This window comes from Paralichthys olivaceus, chromosome 11 (assembly GCF_024713975.1).
Source record: "Paralichthys olivaceus isolate ysfri-2021 chromosome 11, ASM2471397v2, whole genome shotgun sequence".
Taxonomy (NCBI): Eukaryota; Metazoa; Chordata; class Actinopteri; order Pleuronectiformes; family Paralichthyidae; genus Paralichthys; species Paralichthys olivaceus.
The window spans coordinates 5861583-5888309 of NC_091103.1; the positions used below are offsets into that span (position 1 = coordinate 5861583).

At 41.8% G+C, this 26727-nt stretch overlaps 1 protein-coding gene across 1 annotated transcript in view; it reads right to left on the reverse strand.

Annotated features, from left to right (window-relative positions):
- Positions 1–26727, reverse strand: part of LOC109634392 (calsyntenin-2) — a 224949-nt gene that overhangs the window by 126768 nt on the left and 71454 nt on the right. Inside the window, exon 2 of the mRNA XM_020094859.2 lies at positions 14096–14218. Coding sequence (XP_019950418.2) covers positions 14096–14218 — 123 coding nt within the window. The remainder of the gene's footprint in view (positions 1–14095; positions 14219–26727) is intronic.

A 26727-nucleotide genomic window follows, 5' to 3' on the forward strand; every position in this document is an offset into this window, starting at 1 on the left:
GACAGCATCCTGTAATATGCTCATCCAGTGTGCCCACTGCTCTGACATAGAGGAGTAAATGGCATTCAGTCATCGGGACACGGCTTTGGCAAGAAACACTCACTGAATATTGCAGAACCTCCTCCTCCAGCCCAAACTCTGCACCTCTTTAACTGAGTGTTTCTCCTTCATATGTTAATGTGTGTTATCCTGGCACAAACTCAGTCAGATCTACATCATCTCAGTGCCCCTTTGAGCCGAAGCTTGCCAAGCTTGCCATTACTGAGGACCTGACCTAAATGTGATAAGATTAGTGGAGGGTGTAGATTTAGAGTGACAACTGAGTTAATCATGTCAAGTGGTTCGACTGGCCACCCTCTTGGCTTCTTGACACATAGATAGGTTACTGTACAAGAGACAGTGTTGATTGAGCCACTGTTTTTAAGTAAAATGTGCCTTTAAAGGCAGTATGTCATGATGTACTGATCACAATGTATGCTGACAGTAGAAAGGAGGAAATGTTTCTGTATTTTTCTCTGGCTGGAGGCTCTTGCGCTCTAATTTTCGAGGTACTGCCTTAGTCAACCAGTTTGATGTTTGGACCATTTTTGATAAGCGTCATTTGCAAGATACAACCCAATAACACACATTGTAAGGTGTTACATGACAATAGAATGGATCCATAATATGTTACAGCTGTATCCCTTATCCAGTGCTACCAGAAGAACTGCAAAAATCAAGGCTGCATCCTTTCTCTGCTCTCTGTACATGACAGAAAGCAGAAAGGTTGTCTAATTAGTGGTTTGGGTTAACATAAGTTTGCGGTTAGGCCACTAAAGCCCTGGGCTCTGGGTAAGCAAGAACTGTGGCTTGAGTTTGTTTATGGTACCTGAACTGCAACTCTGTCGCTCATGAAAAATGAAGTGCACATTTTTGAAGCTTAAAATAATGTCAGTGTCATGGTGTGTAACTATAAACTTTACCGATTTAAGAGTTTGAAGATAAAAACACTTTAGAATAAAGAAAAACAACATCAGTGGATGAAAGGCCACCTTTGTGTACCGCAGATAAAATAATGGGCATGTGATGAAGCAGAAAATTGATAACATCAGTGCCCCTGAAGGCGAGTACTGTGCGGTCGTGCACTCTTCTTCACCTTTGATGCAGTAAACTTGCAGCAACCTGTGAGTCACTGTGGACATAAATAACTTATAGTGTGGAGGAGACTATCATTGGCTACTGCATCAGGTCTACTGCCTCAAAAGCTACAAACCGAACTGTTAAAAGAGTAAAAGCATGTTTACGATCCCAGTAAAACAAATGGTTAAGTGTTTTTTCTCTCTTTGCGAATTTATATTGAAGAACATACTATCATCATTATACAATATGTCAGTGGGTTTTTTAATACCTGTAGCCACCGACCGGCTCGAAGAGCCAATTGGCACCATCCAGCCATCCAGAAATATGTATTATTGAACCGAACCTGACCCACAAACCTCCAACTTTAACTGTCTCTCGTCTTCTCTCTGTGGCTTTAGCTCCCTTTTATTAACATGTCCACAAACAACAGAAGCAACAATTATAAAGCACTTTGTTTCACTCTCATTTGCCATTATGCATATTAATACCAAATATGTAAAACAAAAATAAGTAAACAGATGAAAAGTAGCTGTCCCTGCCTGCTGTGTCCCCGCCCCCCATCTCCAGTTTCTTCTATCGGCTTGACCTATGCTGTAACCCCAGGCTTTGCAGGTTTGTGTTGAAAACAGTCCCAAGCAGTGTTAACAGGAGTACTAACGTTAGCAGCAGAAGACGCCTCTGGTTCTGTTTTCTCTTCACAGTAAACTGAAATAGAATCTGAGAGTAGGCTGCCTTGTTGTATTTTTGTACACATTGGTATGCTGACTACAACAAAGAGGAATTAAAAATGCTGATTTGGTGCACAGAATGAGTGGAAAATGTTGTACTTCTCCTGTTTTATTTTACGACTGTGAGACAGAGCGTGTCGTCCGCTAACCAGAAGGTCGGTGGATTGATCCCCAGCTCGGCCTGCCAAAGTGACCTTGGGCAAGATACTGAACCCGAAAATTGACTCTGACGGCTGTGCCCGCAGTGTGGGATAGAAAAAGCGATGTGTATGGAAGTGCTGTATGAATGTGTGTCTGAATGGGTGAATGTGACTTGTACTATAAAGTGCTGTGAGTGAGGGAAAAACACTATATTCCAGTTACCATTTACTACAGGTGGTACCAAGAAAGTTTTTGAGATCTAATTCCCTGCAAAGAAAATGCCAGAAAAAGGTTAGAAACTTATGCACAATGTTCAATTGGAGCAGTTTTTACAAAAAAAGGTATTGCGTAGGTTGCTGGGTCAGAGGCTCTTACACATTTTAAAAACAGTAACGGGCACAACATGTGGGACTCCTGGGTCATTTCTACAGTGATATTCCTACATATCTTTTAAGGCAGTTAAAACAGCCTCAACGCAACGATTCACACACTCAGCTGCCATGAGTGAGTTGTTGAAATGTAATTTAAACCCCTGTGACACATAAATAAAAAAGATGGATGTCGGGGCAGAATGGTGCTGATGCAAACACAAGGAGAAACAGATGGAGAAGAAAAGACAAAAAGGTATCATTGTGATCTGTACGTACAGCCTGCAGTCATGTAGTAAGAGCTTGCCTTCGTCTCTCACCTGACAGATACCTTAACGTGTGCTCTACCTCCTGTTGGCTGTGCCTCCGTGACGTAAGGCCAACACCACACACATGCCCGGAGCAAGGATAAGGGGAAGAGTGAGACAGATAAAGCCTGGAATGAGTACACCGTGTGAGGCTGAAAAAGATCTACCTTTACTCTTGGTAATGGAGCATTTTATAACTACAATCCACACCCATACCGATAAAATTTTAACATCAAACAAAGCCCAAGTATGGCTTGAGAAAGCAAGAGGTTGAGCTGGAGGGATTAAAGAGGAAGAAAAGACAGGAAGCTTCCAGACAAAAGAGAGACATTAAATGGAACAGGGGATGAAAGTAGTAGAAGAGTAAAATAGCAGTTGACAATAGGATGAAGACAGATTGGGTGGAATGAGAAAAGGGAATATTTACACTATGTAAACTATAAGATCAACTGTTTTCCTTTTTCCCCCTCACATACTTCTCTATAGTCTATACGAGCACAGATCACCACTATCTCCTCATGAGTTGCACCTCCATTTTATGCTCCAGCGGATGACAATAATTTAAGCCTCCCGATATGCAAATGTCCTTAATTGGACTGTCACAAGTTCCGAGGCGTCGTCAACTTTACAAAATGACTAAGGCTGGAAACAGATTGGATTTTGGTGGCCAATCTTGTACACTTAATTTTCAGTAATTTTGCAAGCATCTCACCGTAGGCTCCTGCGACATGCCATTTACAAGAATATATATATTTACCAGATGGAAGAGCTCTTGTCATTTTCATTCTCTGCCTCATCCCTCTTTCTCTCTATATACCCAATTACCACCATCTCAGTCAGACCCTTCAGTGCTCATGCTGTCTTGTTTGTACCTTTTAAAACCTGTATGACTGTGGGGCTGGACCCTCCCTCACACACACACCCCAGGGGCTCTTGCTGTTCTCAGTCATATAATTATATTTTGATCTGCACTCAAAACTCAGCCACGTTTAGAAAAAGATGTTTTCTCTGCAAAGTACAAATTTACTGTCATTGTTTGTGAAGACTGGGAGCAAACATGCATTAGTGTCTGAAGACAGCTACCACAGCAACACACTGTTTTTCATGAGGATTAAACACACACATATACTGTATGTGTGTGTATACATATATACACATGTACACACACACATATAAATATACATACATATATATATGTAGAATTAATTGAGTTATTTGTCGTTACAACTGTGTACAGCCAGAGGTATGTGTATGTGTATGTGCATGTGCGTGTGTGTGTGTGTGAGAGAGGAGAGAGAGAGAGAGAGAGAGAGGGGGAGAGACAGAGAGAGATCAGGGACCAAATGCGATACCAGCTCATGTAATTTAAACCTAATGCATTCAATGTATTCTCCTTGCAGGTAAGTGACCTTGATGTGCAGCCTCATGGATATTATCTGTCATCTCGGGTGATCGAAGGCTATTAATTATCAGCAATGTTTTGCTGTCATGTTTTTGTATAATCTTTGTTTATTTAAAACATCCATTTTTTTTCACATTTGCTCGAGGACCTCCATCAATTACTGAGCAAGTTGGTGTGTGTATTTCATTATAATGCAGGAAGTAAAAACCTGCATCATATACCACTTCCACCTCCACAAGCTATCTAAAGTCATATTTAATGCAAAAGCACCGTCTGTCCACATGTCAGCAATTATGATGAAGGATTGTTTAATCACGTTCTATTAAAGGAAGTTTCTTGATGTTTTGCAATTAGTCATAATTCAGTATTTACTTTCTTAAGCAATTATTTTCCTCCTGGTGCGCCCACCCAGGCCTCTACTCTCCCACCCATCCAGCCTTCTCTCAGTTAATTGAATGAACATGTGGAAATCATATTAGTCATAATGACATGTATAGAAAAGAAGATAAAACACCAGAGCGTAGGAAGGAAGCCGAGTCTGATGAGGCTAAAGCAGGCCTCTGATTGCCAGCATCCCTGCAAATTCCCAGGAGACGTGGATGCCTAAATCTCCAAATACCTCATCTCACTCTGAAAAATTAGCACTATCCATTCAATATATAATAGAGAAGGGAACGGATGATGTCTGTGGTGATCTCACTGTCAGGTGATTAAAGCTGCGAGACATTTGGAGGAATGATGTTTTAATAACCTCTGTGCTGTGGAACACAGCTACAGGTCCAATGCAATCCAGGAATTAACCACATGGATGTGGGTGCGGGATTAGTATTAAATTTAAAGCTCTGACTGTCTGTTATGTTTCCATCAAAAAGAGATTTTCTTTTATTTCTCCATGCTCTGCTGGGTGATGTTCAGTAACGGCAGTTCACTGCTTATTTATTCAGTGTGACAGACAATTTCTTGCCCTTGTATGAAGATTGTACCCATTCAATAAAAGTCTAACGGGAATGAAAGAGTGAGGGATTAATAAATCACTACCAAGGTAAATGAAGGGGAGGAGAGAGACTATATGCTGCTGTGGTAAAAGCTTTGAATTTTACCAATCTCCTGACACTAGTCTACAGCCTATATGTGTATTTGTGTCTAAAGCAAATCAACTGAAGTTTTTCATGTGTCTTAGGGGCTTTAACCTTTTTTGGTCTGGGCCGTCAGACGTCTGACCACTGCTTCAAGATAGAGAATAAGAGAAAAAGACACGTCCCATATATGGGGGCCATATATTTAATTGATTTTTGGAACAGGGACATGGTATAGGGGCTTGCACTGTCCACGCCACCCATTAACCTAGGATTTGTGTCCCAACACAGTAGATGGCGGTAATGCACCTTGACATTGGCTGCCACCTGCCGATAAACCAAACAAAGAAGAAAAAGAAGATAGATACTACCACTGTGTCTTGAATATATCAAGAGGTCTGGACTGCAATCCTGATTTTCCAGACTACAGCTACCAATGCCGATCACTTACAGGAGTACAATACATCACAAGCTAAAGATTAATCCTGGTATTTACCCTAAATACCATTAAACAAGTCATACAAAGTACAAAGAAAAAAATACAGAGTATAATTTCTATAAGACTGCGAAAATGCTAGAAGCCTTAAAACCTGCTAGTCTACAAGACTTGATTGTCAATGGGACACCCTGGGACTTGATTGATCCCAGCAGGACCTTCCTCAGGTTAGGATGTATAGTGATAATAGCCAAAACATTCTATGATCCAAGATCTCCTTCTGGCTGAAAGCTGTAGAAATAAGCATCCACAGTAGATTATCCACATTATCTGATAGTACTCTGAACCAAAAAATAACAGGTGGGAAAGGTACTTTTCCTTTTCCTTCAAACAGAAAGACTATAATTTTTTTATGCACTTTTCCCAAAACTCAGATAATACATTAGCCAAATTGACAACACCCCTAAAGAACTATCAATGTCCATTATAGGTAGACATAGGTGATGATGATGATGATGATGATGTTAACAATGTAACAAAGACATGAACCTTGGTTCAGTTTGAAAATGCCTTTGTGTCCTTCACTACCAAGTCATAAAATGAAACAAGCTGTTTTCTGTCTGACGCACTCTCTCATGTGGCTAAGGAGACAACAGGAAGCTGTCGAACTTTAAAGAGAAATGGAGGACCTGGTCAGAACGCAGACAGAAAGAGGACTGAAAGTCAGACAGGATGATTTAGAGATAGGCCTGGTCGCCAGATCAGAGATACCGCAATTAAAAACTAAAGTATTCAAGGTTGCACAGGAAGGACCTCGGAACCTAAGTTATATATCAAAAGCGGGGTTGAACTCTTTAAAGTTTGGCAGTGATGTAGTGTCAAGTGATATTGATGTGATATTGACAAACTGCTAATGAACGATGGGTCTAGTTGAGTACTTCTTCAAGAGTGGAACTTCAGTGGGAAGACTTTGAAACAACATCCTTCTCCTTCAGAGTGTGACGACTCAGAGCAGATTTATGTTTGCCTCCCAGAAGGAGCACTCATGACAGTTTGCTGGCACTTTAATTGGATGCCTTGACGCTTGAATACTAATCATCAACAAACACACACACACGTGCATCATTGGCCTCACCATACTCTGCACAATCTTCCACACACGAGATACTTCAATGTGTTACACAAAGAAATGCAGATAGATGTGCTGATGTAAACAGCATGCTTGTGTTAGGTAGTTTTAAACCCAAAATGCTGTGACAAGCAACATAAAGACTTTAAATGGTTCCACTTGAATCATTATTGTACTCTTCATACTCTCATATACCTTGTTGGCTTGAGCCACAGGTGGCATCAGACATGTTCATTGTAAAGAAAACATCACCCTGCAGTTTTGATAGGTTGGAGTTTAGGTAGATTTGTATCTTTCAAGACAGAGTAATACATCATCCCCAATCAAAGTGCTTTACAGTACAAGTCATTAAGGGTTCAGTATCTCGCCCAAGTACACAGAGGGATCAAACCACTGACCATCTAGTTAGTGAACTTGCCTCTCTACCTCCAAGTTTCTGAGCTCAGTGGCAGCTTGTTCTGTCCATCTGTGGCATTAGCTAACATAACTTTTAGTTCAGCAGCAGAAGAGAAGACTGAAAAGCTTTCAATGTGATCAATTAAGATGACATCGGACATATATTACTAGATACGCAACATCTAATTAAACTTCTGAAGGGAATTCTTAGAACTGTAAAACAGCAATGTTGTTGTGAGCCATTGCATATGGTCTGGTACTAAGGAAGAAGAAGTAGATCCAGTAGATGAAGGTAATGCAAATTGATGGTGGTTGCCACTCGCCAATAAACCCAACACAGAAAAAGAAGAAGAAGAAATCAACATGAGTAAATGCACTAGAGATGAAGAAACACTACACGCAAGGACAGAGCCTCACAGATCCTGTCCTGTTTTCAGCACTAACGAGTGCCTCAGTTAGAAAGCATCTACATCATCAGTCAAGCATCTCTGCTTCTCCGTGGGAAGAGGCTGCAGTTGACTGGAAATTCTGCTTAATGACATTCAAGAGAACCTAACATGTGTTCCTTTTCCCTTCCTTTTGAAAGAACAAAGGAGGTAGACATGGCGCTGACTCCACTTGCTCCCCTCTGCCAGTTCTGTAACTCATCAAAAGACAAAAAGCTAAAAAGCCTGGGAAAAAAAAAATCTCATTACAAAGACTATTTCCCTCATCTGTGTGGTTCATTGAGGAGGCAGATTGTATTTCAGTACTTCATTAATAAATGAGTGTGTGAACAATAGCAGAGTGATGGCTCCATTGTCTTGAAGCCAAAGACTAAAGCACTCAGAATACCAGAAGCAAGACAGTAATTATGCCGCCTGTGCTCTTCAGCTCAAAATCTGAAACATATTTGTGTGAATTAACGTTATAGCTGATTAAAAATGTGCTTGAGTTTGACCCCACATGATTTTTGTGTTAGCATTTAAATTTAATCTGTGATTTGTTTACCATTGTCCCCTCATTTAATTGAAATATTCCAAAAAGAACGAGCTGTCGACTGTGTGACTGCTGTGGGCTGGTTGAGTCATGGGGAGGAGAGAGGACGTCACTCTCAACCTTGAAAGCAATGGAAGCTGGCAGGTGGAAATGATTTGGGCCGAGATGAAAAAAGAATGCGAGTCCGCTGGAAGGAGGGGAGAAAGTGAGTCCTTGTTCTCGGTCAGAATGCAAGCAAAATGGCTAATAAGGGAAGCAGGAGCTGGATTGCGGTGGGAAGAAAGCCTGAACAGATAGCACCTATGGATTAGAGGAATCTGACAGCCTTGTGGTGGCAAGAGCTTTTTTCAGGTAGACTATCTTCCTGCAAAATTATTTGAATCTGTTACTTTTTAATCATGGTTTAAAGCAACAGCTTTGAAGTGGGGGATTTAGAGGGAATTGAGACGGCGCTACCTGTTGAAAAAACTGTTGCCTTATTAAAAGCAGCCCCCTGGCCCCTCCAGTTTTTCTTTAAAACTCATTTCATGAGCTTTAAAAGGCATAAAGGGTCTTCTATCAGAAAGCTCCGTCTTTAATTTTATGTCTGTATTTTTCAGTCGTGACAGGCCTCTGTGAAAGTGACTTGTAGTTTCCATTTATACAGTCTGACAAAGGATTAGTTTATTTTTGACTTAACATTCCTGGGATCACGATGGAGAATGTGAGAGAATTGAACTGTTGAAACACTGTGACAGTTTAACAGCAACAGGTAAGACTGTTTGATTTGCCTTGTCAACACATGCATGTGTTAAAATGGACTTCAATTTGTAGTTAGACAATAAATGAAGAGAGACACTGACTGTATCCTCAACCTTTATCCTCTCAGTTTCTGTCTCTAACACATTAATTCCATCTCAGTCACACACACATATTATTTTACCTTTCATAGAAACCCTTCCCAATCTCTCCTGCTAATAACCACATTGCAGTTTTCATGCCTCCCCACCAACCACTGTCTTGGGCTTACTGTGACTGTGCTAATGAGATACTTTTCATAATTAGCTTGAGATCTGTTACCCAATCAGACAGGCAGTGAGCAGCTAATTAATTAGAGCAGATTAGCCAGGCTCTATGTTTACTCATGTCTATTTACCTTGTGTTATAGCAGTGAATGACTATATGATTTCGCCTGCTGTTTGGAGCAATGGGAAGCTGTTGGATTCGCAGAAGAAAGCCAAGGTCAGAGATAATTGATTTTTATTAATGCCTTGAGAGGTGCAGTTTTGCGATGCAGTAAAATTAGAATTCAGAAACATTGTTTGCTCAGATACCAGACGAGAGCAGGAGCAGGCTGATTCCTGCAGCCAGTCAGAGCACACACACAAATGAAAAGTAAGTGCTCCCTTATTCAGAGTTGGAGAAAAGGCAAACTGCATACGACACAACCGAGACAACAGAGAGGGTTTGACATGATTTATGCAGCATGAATGCGTGTGTGTGTGGCAGACAGAGGTTTGATGAACTTGTCTTACCTACCTGTGCGAAAAGATTGAGCAGCTAATGCATACGTGGGTCACTGGTGAGACTTTAGCGTGGCGTTCAAACAAAAGCCGCAGGGCTCTGGGGACCAGTGAAAGTGACAGTTTTACACAGGAATTGTATGTAATGCCAGGAGAACGTGTGGGTGTCAGTGTCTTGCCGGCAACATAAAAGAAAAGTGACTGACAACTAACTAATCTTTGTCAAATAACAGTAGTCAGCACAACATTTCACATTAACCTTGCTCACCTTTCAATTTAGAAGCCAATTCAGTGCAGTATTAGTGTCCTACAAAAGCTGCTTCCGCTTTATAACCAACAAGGCCACTTGACAAGGCAAAGTAAATTACAAATGTTCTTAGCATTTACACATCATCAATCTCTCACTGTCAACTTACATACTTTATATCCAATACCAACATCCAGGATCAAAACTGTGACCCTCATGAGGTAAAAGCGTTAGAAACAATCCAGTTTGTATGCCGAGCTATTTGTTTGACAAAACTATCTATCCATTATCTTTACTGCTTATCTTCTACAGGTCGAGGGGGTCAATACCAGCTGCTATTGGGTGAGAGGCAGGGCCAACAAACAGTCACACTTTCCTTCACACCAATTTAGAATCTCCAGTAAACGTACCCTGTCTTTGAACTGTGGGAGTAGACAGAGAAAACCCACACAGTCGCAGGGAGAACATGCAAACTGCACACATACAGACTCAAGGAGCTGGGATTTGAACCTGGAAGGCGACAATCATGCTGTCCACAAAATTCTTTAGCTGGCCGTGATGTTTACACTCAGGGTGAAAAGCCTGCTATCACATATGGAAGGAAAAAATGCTTAAATATGCTTTTGGAGAGTCTGTCTAGGGGGCATTCATTTAGCAAAAACAAAAAGTGATGGAAATAGTTGTGTTAAGAATAAATATAGAACGCTTGGGAAGCAAGTTAAAACCCCCATCTTGCTTCTCTGCTCCACACACCTGGTCGGTGACTGTTTGAACATTCAACAAGCACTTGCTGCTTTGGTGTGAGGTAATTGGGCTGTTGGATGGACGTTTCATACTGGACACTGGAATTTGAGGTCAATAACCATTAAACCTAATCTAGGGTTCTGCTCTTGTCCAATTTTCCAGTGTCCACACTGTGTAAGATTACAGGTTTGTTTGTATATACTTAAGGCCATTGCCTATCATCACTCTGGGATTTTTCCAGCAAAGCTATTGGAAAACGAGGGAAATAACTTCAGTTTCTGTTGTACAGTAGAGACATTTGGGTTTAGGATCAAAAGATGAATATGAGAAATGAGTTGAGAATTTCAGCTTTTATTTCCTGGTATTTATGTCTAGGCTTTTCACAATGCACTGAGCCTGGGGCTAACAGCTCCCTTAGCCCCAGGCTTTCATACTGGCATAGTCCTGACACAATCCAAAGTGAGATAACCCCAACTTTAGCCCAAGGCAGGCTGGCACTGCTCCAGAACAGGCTTAGTCCAGAGTGTGTAGGGTTATGCCCCGGAAGTAAACTAAATACAGGGCTAAAAGATGCATGTGTTTCTTTTGGGTCTTTTCTTTCAAGTTGGTACAGACGACTCATAGTCTCATCAGTTCATATAAGATCTCTAATTCTTTTTCAGCTCTGGTCTTTGGATTCTAACAGCTGATAAGTGGATTCTGGTACCTTCACCCCTCCCCTGAGGAAGTCAATGCTGATGTCGCTAACTGCAGTTTTTCTTCACAGCTCTCATAATGGTTCAGTCATCAGCTGCTGCTGTTGTCGTCCTTGTTCGACCTGTTCAATGTCTGCTGCTCACAGTAAACAGTAGTTTCCTTCTTTTCAGAAGATTCCAAATTGTTGTATTGGCGTTGCCTAGTGTTTGTGAAATGGCTCTGATCAATATTCCTCTTTTTTCTCAGCTAAAAAATGTTTTCCTCCCATTTAAAGCTGTCTGGTCTTCATGTTCTTTCATCCCTTTGAACAACAAGTTCAGTCTTCACTTGAGAAACTAAAGGCTAGAACCAAAAGTAGACATTTGGTGCTAATGTCTTTAAGTACAGATCAGCTTGGCCTTACTAGTAGATTTGGAGGGACAAGTACATGTCACTGAAATGGAAAAACTCAGTGTTGATGACTGACTGACATCTTGCAGGCACTTGTGAACGAATACAGTCATGTATTGTGAAAGACTAGACACATATGCCTCTGACAAGATATGTTCAAACACGTGCAACTCATGAATAAAAATAGTAGCTGGAAGATTTGCACAATAATCTTATTTCCCAGCATATGGCTGTATGCATCACCTACCTTTTGCATTTTTTTTGTTTCTTAGAGCAAGACAACTGCAGTTTGTCAGACAGAGTCATGCATTCATGCATAAAACAATAAGTATATCTAAACCTGTGCTTTTCACTCTCTCTGACACGCTGTCTATGTGATTTTGAAGTCGTGAGCTGCTGTAGTGACGCAGTGGTGGCTGATGTCAGCCACAGCCAGCTGTCAGGCTCAGCAGTGCCACATCTCCCGTTGTTCCAGACCAGTGAGTGTGGTGAAGGTTGCACCCAGCTCAGCAGTCCAAGACGATTACTGGACAAGCTTGGTGTGATGTGAAAGACAAGTACGGAAATGAAGTGGGCTTATTTGTGTTTTTCTGCTGAATTTAACTGGATCGTGTGGTGCTAAAAAAGACGAAAAAGTGTGTTTCAAAATTATGCAAATTAACAATTCGACTCTCAAATATTTGGCGGACATACATGTGCATAAAAATCACCTCGCTAAAATGTGTACAGTTTAATGTGCTCAAGCAGGTGGTCATTTTATGAGCTAATAAATGAATATCTGTGTATTTACTGTTCTTGCCATCACTAATTGAGCAGCATGACCACAGGGAGTCAGACATCACTTGTAATTAAAAACCTGGCTGGCCTAATAAATGAGGCTTAACGGCTACCTGAGCACGGCCCTGCCACTCTGTCCCAGTAGTTTGGTGGAGGAGGGCAGGATTCACCTCAGCTAATAACTGGACAACTGCACCTGTCTAGTAGTAGAGCACTGTTTGGGGGGGGGGGGGGGGGTGCAGAAAAGAGGCAGATTGGTGCAATGTGAATTGTATCTATTGACTGACAAGATCAAACCATTATATAATCGTTGAGTGTCTCAGAAATTAAAAAAAAAACAATGTAATGTTTTTTTAGAAGGGGTTAATTTTTACATGTGCAAACAGAAGAATAAAGACTAGAAAATAAAGATGACTCATGCTGCTTCTCTGCTTCTCTCTCTCTCTCTCACACACTCACAGACACACACACACACCATAGTTGTTTGTTTTTAGTGTCTTAGGCAGGCAGATATCAGTGTGTCTGTTTCTGAGGCTGTGACAGGCATTGAGTCACTCCTGTGATCATGAGAGTTAATGGCGTACATGATACACAAAAAAGTGCACAGGTGCACTCATGTGAATCTTTGGGAAGTGGCAATGAGACCTGATAGATACAGCAGGAAAAGATGACTGAGTCAGCAAGACAGAGCGGTGAAGTTAATGTCCTTGTTTATTATTAATTTTGTGAAAAAATCTGTCACAGCTACCTCGACCCTCAAAGAACCAAGAAAGTGCATGTTTTCCAGCAGCTGTGTGTGTGTGTGTGCACTTTCTTGTTGTGTGGCTGTCAGTCTATTGAAAGCCAGAGGACATATGCTGGTCAGCCAGCTACCCTCCTTACTGTCTCATCATTTTCTCTGTTTCTCCCTGTAGGGTGGCCATTATAGTGAGTTCCCTGAGGCCATGCCACACACACACACACACACACACACACACACACACACACACACACACACACACACACACACACACACACACACACACACACACACACTTCCTCTCCATCCATCCATCGATCTAGCCCAGCTCGAGGGCCTCAGTGAGTGGGCTCCAGCCCTGTGTTGCAGCCCCATGCTAGGGCCTTGGCCACATTAGCAGCCTAGCGGGAGATTGGCTGCTTGTGCTCGCCAACAGCCTCCAGCTAACATCCTCCCACAAGAGCTGGCACCCTTTAGATGAGCTGGAATGGTCACAAAGTGGGAAGAATCTAATCCGGTTTGACTCCTCTGCAGTGTCCTCAGCCACCATGGGTCTTATTTGTTCCACTTTCCACCCCAAATAAATATGAAATATGAATCCTGTATGTTATGTGTGCTTCTTGGGAATCATTGGATTAAATGGTTGCAGCGCAGAGCAGCAACACTATGAAAAAAAAGCTGTGATGCAGCTGTTATGTTACATGAAGCCAGTTTAAGCTCCTTAACGGTGATATCACACCACATCACATAAATGGTTTAAATCCCTTGTGTAAGTACATCCTGCAGCTATGCTTACCTGAGCGGATTAACACCTCCATAATTGTGAACGGCCTTCACTCGGTCTAAGTTATTCCGCCTTTACCTCTGCCTCTACGATCATGCTCTGGTTCACAACCATCAGTTTTGAGATGTACTATACCTGCATAGGGGATGGGGGCATCTTTGTCCAGGGCCACCAGAGGAGGATCCAGCAGAACGATGTCTGTGTTTTCAGTGATCACCCCGTGGTATGATGTCTCAATCCACGGCTTGTGTTTATTCACTGTGGAGACAGAAAGCAGAGTGTGAGATGTCAGTGAAACACTTCAGCTACAACAGAAGTGTCAGTCTTGACACGCTGCAGATACACATCTTCAATTTCAGTTTACCTTAAAAAGCCGTAAACAATTGAATTCTAAAGTGAACATGCAGGCAACTACAGTGTACAGCACCAACAGTACATGCACATTTTAATCTGTTCTTGGCAAAGCTCATCCAGCCTTGGTTACTTCAACACATCCTTATTATGCTAATCGCCCCTGCAACCTCTTTCTCTCTTTCTGTTTTCTTCTTTCAAACGTTCCCTGCAGGTTTCAAAGCACATTGCCATGCTTGATCAATGACCACTACTGTGCTGCCAGCAGAAAACTGTATCCAAGGCCGAGTCAAAACAAAGTTCATGAGCTGAGGGCCAGATTAAGAGCCCTAATTGATTAACGGCCCCCTGGGCTGTGTGCAAAAGCATGCCGACCCAACTTGCCATTTCTCTCACATCTCACAGAGAAAAAGAAGAGGAGGAGGAAAAAAATGGTTGCAGGAAAGAAAAAACCCTGAGGTCCTTTTCAGTGCTTTTTTTAAATTAAAAAATATGTTTGGAATTTAATTTTGTCTGCTTTTTAAAGTTCAAGTTCAAATTGATTGATTGACAATTAACTGCTTAAAGAAAACTAACACCAGTTTCTGTGTACAGACTTTTCCCCCCAGATTTCTATGAGGTCACTGTGACAACTGAAACGTTATCACATTATCTAAAAAGTTTACTGATCAAACGTTGAAGAAATTCCCTCAAGCAGCATTGAGATATCACATTCAAGAGGCCAAAACATGTTCTTGTGACGTCATCTTGACCTTTGACCCACGAAATCTAATCAGGTCATCCTTGAGTCCAATTGAACACTTTTACCAAATTTGACGAAATTCCGTAATCGTGTTCATGGCCGGCGCAAAGGCATAAAAAGCACAATACAAAATTTAAAGGCGAATGGAGGGCATGAGCAACAATCTCCATTCAACGAAAGGCAGGGAAAGAAAGAGAACTCTTTGTACGTGCTGATCGAACAACTATTGTTACAGACTACTTTCACTAAAAATACTTATTCACTGAATGCCAGTAAGAGGCTCTTGGCTGTGCTGAAGATGTGTTCTTTCTAAAGAACCCAAACAGACAAAAAAACCAAACAAGACTTCATGGTCTTTGAAAGAGAGCACCAAAAGAACACATCTGTTGCTACTATGACAGATATGCAGCTGCATTTGATTTGATTTTCATTATTTCCATACAACCTGATTGTCTGTTTTCCCTCAAATGTGATTAGAAAGTACAAGCTCACTTCTAAAGAGTGAGTAACAACCAGCTGTACTTGTTGCAGATGGAGAGTATGTGCAGTTTCCAGGGGTTACATGGAAAGATCATTCATATAAACATGTGTATATTGATATACTTGCGTTAAGAGCAAGAGGGAAAACAAGAATCCTAATATGGCACCAACTAAATTAGTGTGATGTTGTCGTACTCAAATCAATTAACTGTCACAATGTCTTGTAGGCTATATATCTATAAGACTCTATAGATGATCACATACAACGCAGGTCAAATTGCTCCTCTCCTGCCAGCGCCCTAGCAAAAGGAATGGACCGAGTGTCCGAGAGGGGCTCATGAGAGAATACAGCAGGACAATGTTGTTGGCATTTCTAACACATGAAAAATTCAAAATCTAAATGAAAAAACTAAATGTATTCAAATATTTCAGGATAAAAAGAAGATCGACTTGGAATCCCGACAGGATTTGAGAGCATTTGGCGACATGCGCTGATGCCAGTGTTGATGTGCTGTAAACAAAAACAGTGTGATTTCTACATTGGAATATTTATATGTATGTCCTGCCTGCTTCTTGCTCTACCCAGAAACACCCCTCACCTGAATTTTGCAGACTTTGCCCTGTTTTTGTGAACGTGTCAGACCTGGACAGTCTCCTGATGCACCATCATATGTGACAGGCAAAGTCTGGATATCTACAGACCCCATTTTCAACATGTTATCTGGAGTTCATGTCTGAAAACAGCTCAAGTTAGCAGCTAATTATAGTTAAAATAGCTAAAAATATAGTGACATTAAAGTCAGATTTGTTTGTCATCCTGTTTGGAAATTGGTACTGTCAACAAGACAGTATTGAATTGATAAATGCAACACATGTAGTCTGAGGTTTCAGCTACTGCCATTTTTAGTGTTACAAAAATGAATTGAAAATTTAAACTTGATAAAACTGACCAAAAAAAATGGTATGAAATCTTCACATCCTCTTAAAATTCAACTGAAAGAAACACATTTGGAACGTGAGGGTTTGTCGACAAAAACAAAGACAAACAGAGTTACTTTGTGAGGTTTCTATAACAACAGCAACATACAGGAAGTGTACAACAATGCTTAGAGATATTGTGGGAAAGCTCATGGACCAAACTTGATTGTTTAGCAATTATTTTCTTGAGGACTCCGGGTTGCAGCAAGAAGTGAATGAGACCTGGGGGAAACATGCTCCACTCCAGAGATGCATATTCATGAGTGTCAGCCCAGAAAGCATGGCTAACGGCCCTGATACAGTCAGAGGAGATCATTTACAGGGGAAGAGAGATAGGAGCCCATTAGTCTATTAGGACGTGATAAATATGCATGAGTTTGCTGCAACAGTGAGGGGTAAAATGATGCTGGATCTCAACTTTAAATGCCAAACCATGTCATTTTGAGAATGAATAGCTTGCTGATGCTGCTGTACAGGAATTTCAAGGGGAAAACATGATGTGTATGCGTCATCCCTGCCAAAGCTCTGCCAAACACAGATAAACCTGTCGAAATGGATCTTCTGGGCATATTTTGTGGAAGATGTTGTGATGCAGACACGCGACAATTAGCACCCTGGTGCTTATTTCAGATTTGGCTATAGAACGAGACATCCAAAAACTTTTTTTTTAGAAAACCATCATCTCTGTCACCAGAAAAATTAAAATGTGTTATAATAAAGAAAAAATCTAAAGGAAAAAATTGAAAGTGGATGGAAAAAGCTAATCTGGCGCACCAACTTGGGACACGTACACAATTCCGATAAATGTGTAATACAGGGTATAACATGACCCGAGCCCAATGCTTGACAGCCAATGAGGAAACTGGACATGGAGGCACTTGTCCTCTGCTTCATATTCAGTCGTCTTGCAGTTTAGGAGCCCTCTTGACCTCTTAATCCTCGACGCCTTGATGCTGCTCACCATCACTACTTAGCAGTGTCAGGCTGATCTAAATGCTCTGCTCTCAGCATTAACCAAAACCTTCTACTGTCAGGGGGCAACATGATCCAGCTGCAGTGCCTCGTTACAGCCCCAAAAAAATGAAGCACAACATGTAACATATGGCAGACAACCGAACATCACAATTTATCCTGATGTTATCTTCACACTGGTGACCTTTATGATGACACCAGAGAATACGATGGAGTGCATCTTTCCATCAGCCAGCGTGGGCAAGCTACGGTGTTAATGACATCGCAAACCATCACCGGGCTCCCTGCCTGTGTGTATGTGTGTAGGACGAAATGGTTTTTTCGCCAGGAGTGATGAGGACATTAAAAGAGCGTCCACCTTCAGTAATCGCTGCATTTTCTCGATGGAGTGCCACCTACATGTCAACGCCAACCCTCCCCCCCCCCAAACCCACAACCGCAGCTCATGCAATCACAGATAGGAAATACATTGCTGACGGCGAGTTAACGGCATGGGGCCCGTGTACTGACAGCTTGAGACATGCTCCTTAGTCATTATCGCAAAATGGATGGATATGTGCCACTCTTCTTGCAATTTATGTGGCCTATCATAGAGCGAAGATGGGTGAAGAGGAGGGCGGGAGTAAGGACATGAGCCAGTTCCAGAGATTCCAAGGGGAAACACAGCACGGCCACCACTAAACACATTTAATCTTATAATCGATATAAGGGAAACATGGCACCACACACATTCAAATCTGTCTGCATCATTTCACTTGGCAGATGGAGTCAGAGAGTAAAACTTCTCAGAGTTGCTCTCTGTGCTAAAAGTCTTTACGTCTCTGTGGTAACAACACACACCCAATGAGAAGATTTGTCCTTTTGACATTTTGATTGAACCGCGCAGTGCTCATCTATGCCCCAGCCTTCAGGCTTCACACAACCGCTAATGGGATGTGTGCTTAAAAACAAAAAGTCAGCAAACACATGCACACACACGCACGCACAGACAAAGTGAAGGCCTGCACTCCACTCCGAGTGACCCCAATTTTTAAAGGCAAACACCTTCATTGGCTTCTAACAACCCTCAGTAAATGGCATGCGATAACCCCTGTTTGTGAATGGAGGGAGGTCGACGCATTAACTTCTTATGAGACGTTCCGGCTGTTTGGCCAAACATGACGGACTCGGACGAAAGGACTTTTAACATCTTAAGCTGAAATACAACACACTATTTTACCTTTTGAGTGTTTAACCAGCAGAGGAAAACTGCTCAAATGAGATTGTAGTGTTTTCTTATTTGGTCCTGAGCTGGGATTTAAATGCCATGACCTTTAGCGATGTGTGGCACTGGGGTAAAGCAGCTTGAGGAATTTTGTTAACTGGCATCGAGGCAGACGAAACAAAATTATTTGACTCCAAAAAATATCTGTCAGAACGCCCGTAATCTTATTTTAACCTGTAACTTTACCTTTCTGTGATTCCAACTTCAGCTACTCAGCTCTAGCAACTGAATTAATCAAACCTATTACATGTATATGTTTCAATAAAGATCACTCTGAGTGGCGGAAAGGCCGCTGAACCATTTTTGTTCTTCAAATCAATTTAATTACAGGGTTTGAGGGATTCGGTTATCACCTCTGTCCAGGCTAATATAATCAGGTTGTGTGACAGCAGAAAGGTGAGCGCAGGCACTCAACTGCCCTTTACTGCTGGCGGCAGGTCAGCGCGACTATCTCCCGCCGCCATTTCACTCTCAATTAAACCAAGAGTCGTGGATTTAACTTGAGGCTCTGAGCATGGCAGAGGCGCTGTATTGGCTGATTAATCCCTGACCGGCCGACGGTGGGGTACCATAACTGTGCTGACCGGCGCCACCTCTTAACGGTTGGGGGTTGCAATCTAAATGGGTCCCAGGGGAACAATGCTGCTGCACCTGACCTGCAGACTCGTAATTATAGGGTCCAAGTCCTCGTGAGAAGTTGGCACCCAAAGCAATGTGAGCTGGAACTGCAGGATTTAAAAAATATTTCACCAAGCTTTTGCATATTCTAAGTGTTCATTATGAAGAGAACGTCAATGTGGCATCACAAACTATTCTTTTTGACCAAAGCAGACCATAAATTGTATGTTCGGAGTTTTGTGTGGATTGGACTAGGAACAGTTCAAATGAGTATGCTTTAAATTATGATCAAATTGCTTGTACCTTGATGGTCGATGTATTAAAGGTGTAAACTGCAGAACCACTTTTTCCAACCGAAGAACAATAAAAGGGCTCGGACAGCTAAAACAGCTGAGCAAATGTTTTACGGACTCCGGCACTGCTCGTACTGGGAACCACGCTTGGCATGCTTGGACGCATGCTTCGGGCTCGAACCCCTAATTAAAAAGAAATTTGTAGGAAATTAAACTCTGATTGATAAGGTCAACAAAAGGGGCCGTGATGAATACATCAGCATAATGAAAAGTAAACGTAGCAGAGACAGTCCGCCATCACTGCAACCAACAGGCAATTACAAGCTGCAAGCGCATGCCAGCTCGGAGAGGCTCAGAGATGTCCATCAATGAGTTACTGCAAATTATTGAGAAACATCCCCCTGCCAACACTGAGCTGCGTGCCCCGCTCTCTTTTTTTTTTCTTTCCACTCAACCACTTCATCGTTGCAGTGATCCGTGTCTTCTCTGAACCTTGGAGATCTTCGCAAACTTTAATCTTCCACTGGCTTCATGCTTCACAGAGTAAACTGATGGCAGCCAATGCGCCAGGAGAGGACTTTATAAAATATAGAATAAAATATAAAAAGCCTCTAAGCAGACACACATGAGATACACACACTCGATTTGCTTACACTGATTTTGGTTTCAGATCAGAAAGATTAGAGCAACACATGTAGTCTGAAGTTAATAATATTGACCCTACATGGTGCATGAAGGTTTTATTTTGACTGCTTATTTAATGAAATATATAAGCTGAGCTTCATGGATATTAAATATGCACTTGTGATTTAGTGTTGCACTCCTGGGCCAAATTAATAAGCAGTTGATTACTATAACAGAACTGCGTAGCTTCGGTATTATAGTCCTGGAACTTGAGGGAAAGGTAACAGCAGTTTTTAAGATAAGGACGATACCATTGTGCACACACACACGGGGGTTAGGATTATAACCAAATTATTTAAACAGCATTTGTATAGGAATGATTATGTCCCAAGCTTTTTGATCCATATAAATGGTTGATCACTATATCCACTGCAATAAGGAATAAAAAACATGGCAAATCATGTCAATAGCTTTATTCACTACAGCAGAATCTTAACAGCAGATGAGGAGTCACACAGTCACACCAACATTTAAAAAAGAAGAATAGTGAAAATCAAACCACAGCAGATGCCGAACACAAGTGAGTTCATTACTCAGTCAGTGCGTACAGCAGAGAAAACTGTGTTCCTGCCAAAACACCTGGGTCACACTGGAGTGAGCCCCACAGAGTCTGCGACCAACAAAACCAAAAGGAGTGAGTGCACACACACATACACACACACACACACACACACACACACACACACACACACACACAGTTAGCTTGAGGGTCTGTAGATGAGCAGTAAAAACTCATAAAGGTTATTTCATGGAATGAATGACCGTATAGGTTGTTTGTCCACAGCAGCGTCTCCTGTGTGTATTGCACCTTCATCATCATGGTGACGATAACACACAAGCAGAATTATATGTGGACACAAAATAGACAAACCAAACAAATTACCAATCATATGTGTAACATCAATCCACAATTCCTGATTCAGTAAGGTGCACATTGAAGTCATACCTTGAGCGTTGAGCACATCTTAAAATTGCCATAACTATTGTTAGTATTGTTAGTAAGTGACTAGTAAAAACAACTGACATGACAGGGACCAATCATATTTCAGCTCATGCCATTGGCCCCCACGTCCCTGACCCTGGATGCGCCCCTGGGACAAACAGACCTCATCATTCTTTATACTGCCTCACCAGACTAGATGCTTCGCTACTGTCATCATCACTGCTGCCACTAGAGGTCACCTACCAATAAAATGTAACTGGGTTGTAATAAACTGCTGGACTTGTCTTTTAAGGGAGGACAGTCTCAGTTCTTCACTCCACACAGAGAGGAGGCGAGTGCTGCAACACAAATCAACGTCCAGCTTTGTTTGCACCTCACTGAACATCGACATTTGTTTTTGTTTTGTTTTGGCATTTCTCTCCTTTCTATCCCTCAACGTTGTCCCTGCAGCAAAACGATAAAGCCCACACAAAAGGTCAGGCTTTTATCACGAGTTTGTTTTCCATCCACCTTGGCTGAAGTGCACCCCTCCCCCCCCCGACTGTGGAGTGAGAATACAAGAGCGGAGATGAGCTGGTGAAAAGGGGGGTGGGGGTGGGGGGGGAGAAAAGCACTGTACAAATTGTCTGAGTTTGTGCGGCGGCGCAGTGCGACTGTGTGTGTTGACTCTCTTGCAGATGGGGACTTATTAACCTGCAGAGATGGGGGGGGGGATGGCTGACTGCACAGTCACTCTTCACTTCCACGCCCACTGGCCTGCGGAACAGTGAGATAAACGGAGAGGGAGAGACAGATGCAAGAGTGTTAAGTATAATGTTTTACACACACACACACACACACACAAACAGAAACTAAATGCATCCATCCAAATGACCAGAAGTGGATGTATAGGATCTGAAAATGCTTTTGGTGCTATTACCGTCATGACCCCTCTTCATCAAATGGCTTCAGTCACAAATGTTCCCTCAGTGAGTCGTTCCACTGCCATTAGCCTGCTGCATTTCTGTATGTGCAATTTGAAATGGGGCATTTACAGCTCCCTGCTTTTTCTCACAATCGTGCGTCGGGAGCATGTCAAGAGATACACCTACTCGGCAAAGTATGGACCGAGTTTGAAAAGCGAAAAAAATCGAACATTAGACTGTACAGGAGAAGATGGAAACTGGTTTGCATTCTTTTTGCGTACTAAATGATTAATTGTGAGAGTTATTGCAGCATTTCATGTGTGAAATATTAATCAATCAATATTAATTAATCTAATTTCATTAATCCTGTGTTCCAGTTATCAGATTTCTTTTCAACCCAGTTTCATTGTAAAGCTGTCGGGACTATTTGACACATCAGTTTGTCAGCATGTAGAACTTCATCCACATATGTTGATGTTTTTCTGTTTGTAATAATTTCTGGCTTCAACTCTGGCACAGAAGAATAACTTAATTCTTAATCCCGCCTGCCTCAGCTTTGCAGTCAGGACTGTAGGATTTTCTTTCCAGATAAAGAGCCGGCAAAGAGACTGTCTCCAGACCTATTTAAAGAGCAACTTCACCCAGTCTAAAAAGCCTGCATGCACTGACAGCGATGATGAGCGATACGTGTCATTAGAATTACAAGGACACTCATCTCGCTGTTTTCACTTTCTCATCTCTACTGGTTGAGGCAGATGGAGTCTGGTTTTCTTCCAGTTAATGAGGTTGTTATGATCTCTTCTCTCTCCACTGTCACCAAAGTGAATTGCATGCTTCTCTATGTTTTTAAGGTTTTGACCTGTACATGTAAAGTACCTTGAGATAATCTAAGTTATGATTTGGTGCTATACAAATAAAATTGAATTGAATTTTCATCAAAGGGCAATTTCAATGTCGTCATTTCAACACCACATTGTGATGCTTTGTTGATTTCTCCTTTAAACAAAGTCTGCAGATTCAGAGTGTGGCAGGAAGGGCTCAAAACACACACTTCACAGTGGGACCGCCTTTAGCCCCTGCAGATGTAGCAAGAGGTTTCACAAAAGCCCCTGAGTGTGTACGTGGGGACACTGAAACCTTTGCCATCTGCAGTATTTTACAACCAACAGTGAGTTCCATCGTCTGGTGTGGTGTTACTCTTTAAATAATAGGATGAAGTGAGATGTGGGTTTCTTTAGTGAGCATGTTTGTCTGATCCACCTGCATCCTGGTGTGATTTTATCAGCTGCTATGATTCGAGAAGCCTGCGACATTTAACAAGGGCAGACTAACAGGAGAGTATGTCGCAGATAACACTGATGCCCTTGTTCTATTTATTCTTTAGTTTTTTGATGGATTGGAGGCAGTGAAGGTAACACTGTGTGAAAGCATGACGTGAATGATTTGAATGTTTGTTCTTATGCTTTTTAAATGGTAATATGTCCTTTATTGTCTTTGGCAAAAATGTAATTGGACGTGCATGCCTCTATTTCGTTTGCCATTAGTTTACCACTTAAATTTTACATATAATATTATGTCGTATATTGTATTTGTTGTCCTTGATTTTAGATTTTTTCAATTATATCATTTGCTTTGTCTTTGATTTTAAATTAAATTATGGAGTCAGTGGACTAGACAGGCTCTCTGGTCTTTTTGATCCCTGCAGAATTCAGTTTTGGCCGATGAAAGCGCGCCTTAGGCCAGCTGTGAAACAGGGGGTAGTAAACACGTTGAACAAATAAGAGTATCTGTGGTGTAATCCTTTTAGAATGGGGTCTTACAGAGCACACAAAGGTGCACTATGCACAGTAATCTGGTTAAAGAAATGTGCCATTGTGTGTGTGAAGTCAGGAAGCACTGCTACATAGATGACACACTTACCACTTAACAGCATGACCTTGGGAACAATTTGTCCTTGTGTCTGCTTTTATAAAGATTTAACTAGCTCGATACCTTTCTTTTTCCTTTTTTCTATTGATCTTTACATTTTTTTTTTAACTTTCAGTCTCTTCTCCATCCTCTTTCATCACTCAAATACATCCAATCAAAAGCTCTTTTTTATCTGGTCACTCTTTTCATCTTTCATCATGGACACATGCTCTTTTTCCTCCCCCCCCCCACACACACACATACACATACACACTTAGTCCTCCAGCACTTAGTCCCCAGTGCTTCTAAGCCTGTGTTCGTGATTCATCCTGGCAGTCCATTCAATTTTGCCTCTCTCTATCTTTCTCATATCATTCTGAAAATCGAAGGCAAGTGGGCAAGGAGATGTGATGAGAGGAAGAAGGTATCCCTACTGAGGCTCTCTCTGGCCCCATGTTGCACACATTCAATACATGCAGTGTTCTCTCTCTCACTCTCTCACACACACACACACACAAACACACACTTCTCATCATCCTGCAGGGATGGGAGAAAAAAGGGGGGCAGCCTGCAAACAAACCCTTGTAATTTCTCCACCTTCTGTATTGCCACTTATCTCCCAAAACAAAAAGAGAATTCACAAGAGAGTCGTAGAAGAAAGGGAGTAAGGGGTGGGGGTGGAAGGTTACAGGAGAAGCAAGTTCCAATATAATGATGGTGGGATTTGTGGAATACACCAGATGTGCTTCTTTTAACAGCAATGACGTCAGTGCATGAAAACAAGACAGCAACGTTGGGAAAGACAGGTCACATGTTGAGCGATGAGAACAAGGACACAAACATATTTGACGTGTCCCTGCAGATTATTAAATAAGACTGACATTTTGTCATTGCCTGTTTCTGAATGTCTGCAGCTGTCCACTGTTGCTGAGGCTGGTTGGAGGCTGGTTGAAGAAATGCAGTGGATAAATGTCTGCTTTGTGTGAAACTACTCAAATTATCAGAAATATAGTGAAGGAACGATTTTGATTTCTACTCATTTGTAAGTTATATATTGATAAAAAAAAAATGTTTTAATGATGATGAGGTAGACAGCTGACTGATTTCGGGTGGTGCATTAAAAGAGTCGTGCTTGTACTTATAATAAAATAGGAATGAGTACATCTTCAGTGGGCTAATGGTGAAAGTGCTACATATTTAAAGGAGGAGAGTCTGGTGAAAAGAAAGTCTGGGGATTACTGTGGGTAATAATGTTGGTTATTAGCATAGACTGTATATAAAGATGGTAGACGTATAATGATCACCACCAGTAATTCCATGTGGCTCTCACCACACTGATGATTGATCAAGTGTTAATGTAGTATGTAATCCAGGTAGAGGTTGGTTTACCAGTTAGAATTTACTGCACACAGTAAAAGAAAGAAGAAAAAAGACAGACACAGACAACATTGAAAAACTTGTCTCTAGTCAAAGATACAAACAGAAAGCAAATGTTGAAGTTATTTCCATGGAAAAACAGAGTTTAGGGGGATAAGAGCTGCAGTGCCTGACCATGGAGCCCTGACTGTGAACTGTGAGAGCAGAAAGGCCCAGAAGGCAGCCGTGTACATGAAACGGAATCAAACATGCTTTACCCTCCCCCATATCTCACACACGCATTAACACCGATGCAGCAGCCAATCGAGCTCGGCGGTTGGATACGCTCTGGACCTGTCTGACATACTAACAACTACTTTCCTGTCTGAAGGAGATTTGGGCAGGAGGAGAGATATCGCCTCCCAGAAGACTAATCCAGGAGGTGCACACGGAAGAGGAGGAACACTGGTGTGTCAGTGGACCTCTTTGTGCTGTCGGTGTGCGTGTTGTAGGCTTAACAGTGATGGAGGAGGAGGCTTCATGGACAGCGGACTGTTAAAACAGAATAACAGAAACGCACAGTCCACGCTGCAGAGCACGCTCATATTAACATCTGACAAACAGTTATTGTGCGTTTCATCCCACTGACCATCACTACTCACTTCACGGCCAACGTCTGCACCCAAAGTCCAATCTATTGCATTTGGCCCTCGTACAAGTGACAAAGCAATCAGGCATTCCAAAAAAATGAGCTTTTGTGCATTACAATATCCTCTTAACCTCCTTTTAACCCAGCCAAGGTTTCAAGTGGCTCTTTTTTAATTTCAATTATACTGAAGAGAATGAGGGCAAAGGAGAGGGGAAAAAAACTGTTTATTGCACATAATTTCCTGAAAAGTTGCACTTTGTTGTTTTTGTCCAGGAAATTAAATCAGGCTGAAAACACATGGGGGTTTAATGGATTAATCCAAGCATCTGTTTGTTATGAATCGTAGGCTCTGGGAGACGGTACTCGCTTTGTAACACAATGTAAAATAAGCTACCGCCATCACACAGCACCAAGACAAAAGAACGAGCATTATCCCTCGGACCCCTCAGTCCTGTCTTATTTAGCCTCGAGAGCTGCATCTCCTACCAGTGGAGCTGGTTAAATAAAAACCAAATTGCCAGTGGCCAGAAATGGAACGATGACTGGTGAGTAATAGGAGAGTCGGCAGTATGAATGAGGGAAGTGATTTTGGTTCTTACTGTTGCTTTGCACTGTCAGTAGCCT